Source organism: Gekko japonicus, unplaced genomic scaffold, assembly GCF_001447785.1.
Source record: "Gekko japonicus isolate JY-2015 unplaced genomic scaffold, Gekko_japonicus_V1.1 scaffold1319, whole genome shotgun sequence".
Lineage (NCBI taxonomy): Eukaryota > Metazoa > Chordata > Lepidosauria > Squamata > Gekkonidae > Gekko > Gekko japonicus.
This window is the reverse complement of record NW_015160251.1, coordinates 111421-121501: the sequence shown is the minus strand read 5'-3', so window position 1 is coordinate 121501 and position 10081 is coordinate 111421. Positions and strand designations below refer to the sequence as shown.

General features: G+C 55.0%; 1 protein-coding gene across 1 annotated transcript in view; it reads right to left on the bottom strand.

The window, feature by feature from the left end:
* The window catches only part of LOC107112972 (WD repeat- and FYVE domain-containing protein 4-like), an 18348-nt gene that overhangs the window by 1959 nt on the left and 6308 nt on the right, over positions 1 to 10081 (bottom strand). The window contains exons 3-5 of the mRNA XM_015414179.1: positions 8304 to 8486; positions 6453 to 6528; positions 3486 to 3603 (exon numbers count right to left, since the gene is read on the bottom strand). Of these exons, the coding sequence (XP_015269665.1) occupies positions 3486 to 3603; positions 6453 to 6528; positions 8304 to 8486 (377 nt within the window). The remainder of the gene's footprint in view (positions 1 to 3485; positions 3604 to 6452; positions 6529 to 8303; positions 8487 to 10081) is intronic.

Genomic DNA, 10081 nt, shown 5'->3' with positions numbered 1-10081 from the left:
GCTGCGGCCGCCCCTGGCTGCCATTTCCCCCAGGGGAATGGGTCTCCGTAGTCTGGAGATCAGTTGCAAACCAGGAGGGCCCCGGGCCCTCCCTGGCAGCCCGCAGTGCCCACCATTCCTTGGGCCTCGGTGAACCCGAGGGCCCCTTTTCTGAGCACCGTTTATGCTCTGTTCACAGTGTCTGACTGGCAAATCGTCTTTGACACGGATGTTATCTCCGCCCCAGGTGACAACAGTCGGATATAAGCGTACTGCTTTTTTTTGTTGTTGGGCACAATTTATCGATTGATTTACTTCTTAACTTTATCTCCCGCCCTCCCCGCCGCAGCGGGCTCAGAGCGGCTAACGACGTGGATATAAATATACATTTAAAACTCCAATAGAACAACATTAAAATAAGTGTAAGTATAAAACCACAGTTCCACAACACCTGGCGTTATGACAAGATGGCAACATTCTGCGATGGCTGAACGGCCGCCCCCCAGGCTCCTGCAAAGCTGTTTGACATCCAGCCGTCGGTGGTGCTAATGTTACGGCCAGGTTGGTAGCGATGTTGATGTCGGGGCCATAGAGTCGAGGCGGCACCCTACTCAACAGCCTGATGGAAGAGCTCCGTCTTGCAGGCCCTGAGGAACTGCAAGAGGTCCTGCAGGGCCCTGATGCCATCCGGGAGCTCATTCCACCAGCAAGGGGCCGCCACGGAAAAGGCCCTGGCCCTCGTTGTAGCCAACCTGGCCTCTTTCGGGCCCAGGAGAACCAGGTGATTTTGGGATCCAGATCTTAGTGCGCTCTGGGGAACATGTGGGGAGAGGCAGTCCCTTAGGTAAGCAGGTCCCCGGCCATATAGGGCTTGAAAGGTAAGAACCAGCACCTTGAACCAAATCTGGTATGCTATAGACAGCCAGTGCAGTGCTTTTAGGGCGGGCTGGATGTGCTCCCACACAGGAAAACACAACAACAGTCTCACCGCTGCATTCTGCACTGGCTGCAGCTTCTGGATTTGGGTCAAGGGCAGCCCCATGTGGAGAGTGTTGCAGTAGTCCAGCCTCGAGGTGACCATAGCGTGGATCACTGTTGCCAGGTCATTGCGTTCGAGGAAGGGAACCAACGGCTTAATCAGCCGTAGATGGTAAAAGGCAGACCTCGCAGTGGCTGCTACCTGGGCCTTCATCGTTAATGAGGCATCCAGGAGCACTCCCAAGTCCTAACCTCTGGCGCTGGCACCAACGGCGCCCCATCGAAGGTTGGGAGAGGGATCCCTAACCTTGGGCCAATCCGACTCAGGCACAGGACCTCTGTCCTCGTTGGATTCAATTTCAGTCAGGTGAGTCTAAGCCAACCAGCCACAGCTTTCAACGCCAAGTCCAGATCTCCCAGACTAGAGTCTGACAGGCCGTCCAACAAGAGATAGAGCTGGGTGTCACCCGCATACTAGTGACAACCCAACCCATGCCTCCGGGCAATCTGGGCAAGGGGGCACATGTAGATATTGAACAGCATTGGGGAAAGCACTGCTCCTTGGGGCACTCCACAGATTAGTGGGTGCCTTCCGGATAGCTGTTCCCCGACTGCCACCCTCTGTCCCCGACCCTGGAGAAATGAGGAGTGTCACTGCAAGGCAAGCCCCTGAATCCCCGTGTCGGCAAGACGGCGGATCAGTAGTTGATGGCCGACTGTGTTGAATGCCGTCGACAGGTCCAACGACACCAACACTGCCGTACCGCCTCGATCCAGATGCCTCCGGAGATCATCTGTGAGGGCGACCAGGACCGTCTCTGTCCCGTGGCCTGGCCGGAAGCTGGACTGGAAGGGGTCTAGTATTGAGGCGTCATCCAAAAAACCCTGCAACTGGTTCGCCACCACTTTCTCAATTAATTTGCCCAAATAGGGCAAATTGGATACTGGCCGGTAATCAGCCAATTCCAGCCGGATCCGATATGGCTTTTTTAGGAGAGGGCGAACCACTGCCTCCTTTAGAGCAGTAGGGAACAGTCTCTCAATGAGGGACTTGTTGACAGTCTCCCTTAGCCCCCCTCACAACCCACTGCAGCCAGGTTTAATTAGCCATGATGGGCACGGATCCAGGCTGCAGGTGGTCTGGTGAACCGACGAGAGTAGTTTGTTGACCTCTTCCCTCAAAAGCACACATGAGATTGTTGGAGGAAACTCAGTGGTGCGTATTTTGGCCCCTAGCGTTGCCAAGCTCAAGGTGGGGCCTGGAGATCTCCTGGAATTACAACTGATCTCCAGACGACAAGAAGTCAGTTTCCCTGGAGAAAACCACAGCCCCCAAGGGCACATGCCCCAGCTTTATACCCCACCGAGGCCCTTTCCTCTCCAAGCCCCACCCCCAAATCTCCAGGCATTTCTCATCCTGGAGTAGGCAATGCTAAGAAAATGCAATTCCGATATCAGAGAATGGCTGGAAGGGGGGGGGACCTCCTTGAGGGAGATTCTTCAAATCAGAACGAGAGCCAGTTTGGTGTCGTGGTGAAGTGCGCGGACTCTAATCTGGGAAAACCGGGTTTGATTCCCCACTCCTCCACTTGCACCTGCTGGTGTGACCTTGGGTCAGTCACAAGCTCTGGCACAGCTGTCCTTGAAAAAGAGCCCTTTCTGTCAAGAGTTCTCTCAGCCCCACCCACCTCACAGGGTGTCTGTTGTGGGGAGGGAAAGGGAAAGGAGTTTGTAAGCCGCTCTGAGACCCCTAGTGAAAGGTGGGGTATAAATCCAATCTCTTCTTCTTCTTCAGGCGTTGGAAAAGTTGTGCCTTCTGCCTAGGTTGGGAAACCCCTATAGATTTTTGGAGACAAAGCTGGGGGAGGGAAGAAGAAAATGAAGAAATGGGATTTATACCCCACCTTTCAGTAACTGAAGGAGTCTCAGAGCAGCTTACCATCTCCTTTTCCCTCCCCCTCCCCACAACAGACACCTGGTGAGGCAGTTGGGGCTGAGAGCGCTCTTTCAAGGACTGATAACAGCTCTGTGAGAACTTGTGACTGACCCAAGGTCACCCCAGCAGCTGCAAGTGGGGGGGGGAGTGGGGAATCAAACCCGGTTCTCCCAGATTACAGTCCGCGCTCCTAACCACTCCACCAAACTGGCCCTGGGAGGGCTTTGGGGAGGGGGAGAAGCTCAGTGGGGCACAAAGCCATAGAGTCTCCCCGCCAAGGCAGCTGTTTTTCTCCAGGGGACCTGACCTCTACCATCTGGGGATCAGTTCCAATCCTGGGAGGCTGCCAGGTCCTTCCTGGAGATTGGCAACCCCACAAAGTTCTGGCATCTCCTCCAGTGCGGCCTGAACTCCCTGGCGCAGGCCTGTTCGCCCAGCCGCCGGAAGACGGAGCGCCAGCCGGCATGCAGAGAAGAACCCAAGGTCTGGGCGGTGCCAACAGTTCACCAGGGAATCCCGGAGGAGGCCCCCAACTTCTTGGCTGGGGCGCCCTCTCGTGGCCGCGCCGGGTACCGCGTCGGGAGCCGCTTACCTGGAGACGGCCAAGGTGGTGAGCGCCGCCGCCCTGCCGGGCCTGTTCCACGGGCACGCCGCGCTGCTGCGCTCCAGCTCCCGACGGAGAAGCAGCGGGGGTTCCTCCCGGCCGCCTGCTGCTTGGGTGGAAAGGGAAGATTCAGGGGAAGGGGCTGCTTTAGAGGGGGGGGGCGCAAATGCGATTATGCGCGCTCAGCAACTTGTTAAGCGGGGGACAAATAATATTTAATCTCGGCGGGCGCCGTTGCCAGCGGGGGCCGTCCCAATTGCATTTGCGGGCCGGGGGGGCCTCCCCTGTGCTGACGCGCGGCCGCCTCCATCGCGGGCGAAATTGGATTTGCGGCTTATTGCTTTCTCCGCGGCGTGCCGAGATCAGCAGAAGGGCTCATCAGCGGGCCCCGAACAGCTCGCGGCCGCCGGGACAGAAGGACGCGTCGCCGCCGCCGCCGCCGCCCCCTAATTGCCCGCGAAGGAAACAAATTGCGCCGCGCCCGGCCTGCCTGCCAGCAGCGCCCTGCCTAAGCCCGCTCAGAATGACGAGCGCTAATTAAATGCCCAGAATCTGCTCTGCCATTGCAAACACAAAGGAAAACAAGAGACCGGGAACAGTGTTCCCTCTAAGCTTAGTGTGAGCTAGCTCACAGTTTTTTAGCCTCCAGCTCACACATTTTTGTCCTAGCTCAGGAAGGAGGGCTCCAGAGCAAACTAATCTATGCAGCATCCAAATCGCTCGCTCACAACTTTAATGCCAGTAGCTCACAAAGTAGAATCTTTGCTCACAAGACCCCACGGCTTAGAGGGAACATTGACGGGAACCCTGCTCACCCCAAACCTTGGGACGACCCCCCTTCGGGGTTAATCCTGCGGCAGTGTGGAGATAGGAGGGAGTCCTTGGAAAGTCAGGGGGGTTCAGGGGGCGACAGGCTGCCTTTGGCTGCGGCGACCTGCAGAGAGGCCATGGGGCTGCTTCTGCGCCCTCGTGAACGGCGCCCTGAGTAAATTGCACGCCCCCCAATGGAGCCACAGAGGACGCTTTTGGGCACAGAGAACCCATTTGCGCAGGGGCAGCTGTGGGTGCGCGCACATCATGCCTCCTCCTCATTGCATGCCCCGGTCTTTCCACCTCCGCGGATGCCCGAACGAGGCTGCTGGCGGGATTTGCGAGGCAGAGTTGAGCTGAGCTCAGGGGCCATTTATTGACAGTGAGGCAGCCGAGCTGAGCTCAGGGGCCATTTATTGACATGTTATTACGTGCTGGAATCCCCACCCCCTCTCCGCTGCGTCAGCTGCTCCCCGTTCCGTTGGCCGGGAACCCGCACGAAGAGTCCCAGGGCGATGGACCAGCGCCGCGCACGGAAGAGATCCTGACGCTGGAGGGCCCCCTGCTGGCTTCTGGAGTCTGTGAGACACTCCCTTCCCATGGATTTGCGGTCTGTGGGCACCAGCTGGACGTCTGGCTTCCGTGGCATTTGTAACCAAAAAGTTCTGTGAGCAATTTAAAAGGCTGGTGAACAGGGGTCCCTCTAAGCTGTGGAGTCTTGTGAGCAAAAATTCTACTTCGTGAGCTACTGGCATAAAAGTTGTGAGCGAGCGATTTGGCTGCTGCATGCATTAGTTTTGCTCTGGAGCCCCGTCCTTCTTGAGCTAAGACATAAATCTCTGAGCAGGAGGCTAAAAACCTGTGAGCTAGCTCACACTAACTCAGCTTAGAGGGAACTCTGCTGGTGAATTCCAGCCATCTCCGTCTACCGGATGTGAAATGTGTGCACGCAAAGGAAGCTGCAGGGGAAGAAGGCCTTCACATCTCCTGAGGAAGCTCTTGATGACTGGTGCCTGTTTGGACAAGTGGGGGGGGGGGCAGAGCCCAAGCCAACGCAGGGAGAAGGACAAAATGGCAAAGGGGCAGAAGGAGGGGGGAAATAAAATAAAAACTTGGCATTATGTGCACCGTGGCATTATTTCTGGGGGAAACATCAGGTAGCTCTAGGAATTGCTGGAAAGTCTACGGTTTTACCATAGAGTTTCCAGCAATTCCTAGGTCTACCCGACATCACTTCTGGGTTTTCCCCGAAGTGACATCATGGCACATGTAATGCTGAGACCAGTGTTCCCTCTAAGCTGAGTTAGTGTGAGCTAGCTCACAGTTTTCTAGCCTCCGGCTCACACATTTTTGTCTTAGCTCAGGAAGGATGGCCCCAGAGCAAACCAATTTATGCAGCAGCCGAAATCACTCACTCACAACTTTAACGCCAGTAGTTCACAAAGTAGAATTTTTGCTCACAAGTCTCCACAGCTTAGAGGGAGCATTGGCTGAGGCCCCCCCATGTTTCTGCCCCCCCCCAGCTCCTCCTACAGAGGAGTTGGTGGAACCTTCTCAGGAAGGCAGATCCTCCAAAGGAAGTCCAGCACTTGGAGCTCCTTCCATCTCCCCATGTAAATGGTCCACCTTCCCCCAGTTACTTGTTTGCATCTGTTTCATAAGTTACTTGAGCATCCGGACTTGTAAAGTGGCCATTGCTTAATCCAGGTTTTTGAGACGGCCAGGCCAGGTTGAGAGACGCCCCTCTGGCTGGGATGGGGAGGCAGGGCGACAACCTCCCTGTCTGTGTGGTGCTTTGTGTCCAAGACTCTTCCCCATTCTGCCCACACCACAGCCCTGTCCGGTAGGACTGGCTGAGCAAGAACGCCCCGCTTGCAGTCGCCAGAAGAGCTTTACTCAACACCCGTGGGCCACACTCCTCTCCTCCCGCCTTCCAAGAAAGCTCCCTGAGTTCCTGCTGGGTCCTCTAAAAGCTCCAAGCAGGGCTGCCCGCCAGCTGCCCTAACGCAGAGGCTGTCTGCTCTCCTGCAGAGCCTGCAGGGGCAGGGGCTTTGCTGGGGAGGGAGGAGCTTCCTGTCATTTCCAGATCCACCCTCCCATGTCTCACTGGAACTTGGATTCTGCTTCCGCAGAGGCTGCCCTTACCCTTCTTTGCCAGGCTTTCCTGGGAGTCTGAACTGCCGTCCAGGCGCTGAGGTGAGGCAGTCCCAAGCTTCCAGACCTACAGGAGCAGAAGAGAACAGACTGAAAAGGCTGATCGAGGGGCACGCCGGCCAGGCTCCCTCCCTCCCCCTAGGCAGGATGGAGGCAGACCTGCCCCGCCAGAGACCTGCAAACCGACGGTCTCCGCCAGATCCCGTTAAGCTTCCTCCTTAGCAAAGGGGACCTGCCAAAGATCCAGGGCTATTTTTGGGGTAGGAACGCACAGGAACGGAGTTTCGGCTGGCATCCGAGTTGGTCACGCCCAGCAGGAACCTCATTAGCATAATAGGCCACACCCAACAGCAGGAACTCATTAGGATTGGCTACATTAGTGGTGTGTGGCCTAACATGCAAAAGAGTCCCTGCTCCAAAAAAAAGCCCTGGGTTTGGACAACAAACAAGGTAAACAGAATAAGAAGCAAAAGGTGGGTGTGTGGCTGAATGAGCACACTTCTGGAAACACGGCTGTCAACCACTCTAGATGACAGTTCTCAGCTGCTGCAAGTTAATCACTTCTGCCAGCTTAAGCAGCAATTCTGGTAACAAGTCGGCAGGCGGGGGTGATGACTTCTGTAGCCAAGAAAGCGAATGCTTAGGCAGAAAAGGAGACCAGTTTCTTGACACAGAGTTAGAAGGCGTCCTAGAGGTCACCTACTCCAACCTCCTTGCTCAGTGCGCAAATTAGTCAACTACAGCAACCCTCTCTGCTTAAAGGAGCTCATGCCTTTAAATTTTTTTTAAAAAAAGAATGACTGCAAAAAGCATTTGCAGGAGAAATGCTTGTAGGGCTGTGCCTTTAAGAAGGGGGTGGAGCCCCCAAAAGCCCCACCGTAGCTACGGGCCTGAGACCAGGGCTGTTACGCAGAGGCACGCAATGGCCAACCACCTCTGTCCGTCTCTTGCCTTGGACATGCGAAGGGGGGCGGCCATAAGTCAGCTGTGTTTTGACAGCACTTCCCTCCGCCACACTGGGGAGACGTCCTTTCCTTACCAGCCAGTTGTCCGCCTTCCTCACCCAAATGCTTTACTCCTGGAGGAGAAGAGATTCAGGAGATGGGTGACTGAGAGGTTACTGAAAAGGGGAGGCGCTGTGGCTCAGTGGCAAAGCCTCTGCTTGGCACACGGAAGGTCTCAGATTCAACCCCCGGCGGCAGCATCTCCAGCTCAAAAGGACCAGGCAGGAGGGGGTGTGAAAGCCCTTTCTCTGCCTGAGACCAGGGCCGGCCCCAGCTTATTTTGCACCCTAGGCGAGGATCCCTTCTGGCCCCCCCCCCCCCCCCGGTGCGCCCACCATTTTTCAAAAATAAATGCATTTTAGGAAGAATGAAAAACACAAATAATCAAGAAACTCCCAGAGTATGGGGCTGGGTGCAGTTTGGCGCCCCTAAGGGCCCGCCTGCTCCAGGCGATCGCCTAGTTCACCTAGTGAGTGAGCCGGCCCTGCTTGAGACCCTGGAGAGCCGTTGCCAGTCTGGGTAGACAAAACTGGCTCTGATGGACTGAGGAGGGTCTGAGTCAGGCTGAGGCCCATGGGTGTGTCCCTGTGGGTGGCAGCCCACCCCGGAGCTCCGTGGCAGCCGTCGTTTGGCCCTGGAGTAGTGAGGAAAGGGGTCTTTGCTTGTGCCCCTCAATGGTGCCCTCTCAGTGTGGTTCTGCCACCGGGGTCCTGAGCTACAGAAGAAATTCCCTCTGGCAGACTGCCCAGGGAACCTGCCCTCTTGCCTCCAGTAGACCCCTTCAAAGGCACGCCAAGGGGGCCCCTGGCGGCTGAGCCTTTCCCTGGGGAAGTCCTACCTGCACGTGTCCACCCGTGTCCCCCGTGGCAATCAGGCCGTGCACGTCCCAGTCCGCCACCGTCAGGAAGCAGCAGCAGGAGAGTGTGGAGCCAGAGCCGCAGGCAGAGTCTAGCTTGGCCAGGGGCTTCCCGCTGATGTTCCATATATAGAGAGCCGTTCCGGCACAGCAGGCGATATCCCCCTGAAACACAGAATCATAGAATTGGAAGGGGCCGCGGAGGCCATCTAGTCCAACCCCTGGCTCAGTGCTGGATTAGGGGTGTCAAACATACAGCCCGTGGGCTGGACCCAGCCTCTGCAAGCCTCCAGTCCAGCCCAAGGACAACTGACTCTGTGCTGCTTCCTGCTTCCAGCATCGCAGCTCCTTTTGGCCAGTCTCTCCTATTTCCTGCTTGGCAGAGGAGAGAAAGAAAGCCTTCCCTCGATTGGCTAAGGGCTCCTCCCCCCCTCTGGGGAGGGAGGGGGAGGGAAAGCGCCAGAGAGAGGGGGGGAAATGGCTTCTCATGGGGCTTTTAAGAAGACCAGCAATGTTTTATCCCAGGTATAAGCTTTTGTGTGAAAGCAAACTTTTTTTTCTTCAGAGACAGAGAGGGAGGGAAAGAGATAGAGATAGAGAGAGAGAGCGAGAGAGAAAGAGAGAGAGAGAGAGAGAGAGAGAGAGAGAGAGAGAGAGAGAGAGAGAGAGAGAGAGAGAGTCCTGTGTTTAAAACCAAACACGTTTTATTCCAGGTTCAAGAAAGAGAGAGAGAGAGAGTCTCCTGTGTTTAAGACCAAAAACATTTTATTCCAGGTATAAGCTTTTGTAGGCAAGCACACTTCTTCCTTGGGGCGAAGAAGACCCAGAGCACTCCAGAGAGAGGAGAGGAGGGAGTCCCATGGCACTTAGAGAAATCCCCCTTTCCATTTCTAACAGATGGGGGGAAGAAGCCTAACAGTACAGCTTGCATTTCATATTCGTGAAAGGGAGCAAGGGTACAGCAGCACCTTAATGACTAGCAAAATTTGTGGCAGGACATGGGCTCTCATGAGTCACTGCTCACTTCTTCAGAGACAGCTGGAACCTGAGTCCATCTGTCCTTATATCTTGGAGAGTGAAGTGATTTCAGATGCCGAATGACAATAGCAGGAATTGGTAATGAGAGAAGAAACCTAGGTCTCAATTCAGTCCAGGAGTTTGCATTGTCTTGAGCTTCATGATCAGCTGCAATTCAGCAGTCTCTCTTCCTAATCTCCCTTTGTAATTCCTTTGTAAGAGCACTCCTACTCTTAGGTCAGCAACTGAATGCCCCGGAAGGTTAAAATGTTCCCCCCCATTGGTTTTTAATGTTGTGGTTTCTAATGGTACTTGAAGGAGTAAGAGTCCAGTAGCACCTTTACAGACTAACAAAATTGTGGTAGGGTATGTGCTTTCGTGAGTCACGGCTCACTTCTTCAGACTTCTTTCCATTTATTCTTTGCATCCCCCTGGACTAAATCCTCCTGCACCAAATTGAGACCTAGGTTTCCTGTCTCATTATCCATGCTGGTATCTCCACCTATCTGCATATCACACCTAATCCAATCATGCCTGATATTGGCATTTGGCATCTGAAATCATCTTTATAAAGTTTATATCTCTGGTACCTTGTGTTACATTTTATGGCACACATGACCCAGCCTGACAAAGTGGCAGTTAAGTAAGATCCGGCCCTCATAACAAATGAGTTCGACACCCCTGGCCTAGAACATCCCTGACGAGTGTTTGCCCAGCCACTGCTTGAAGACTGCCGGGGGGGG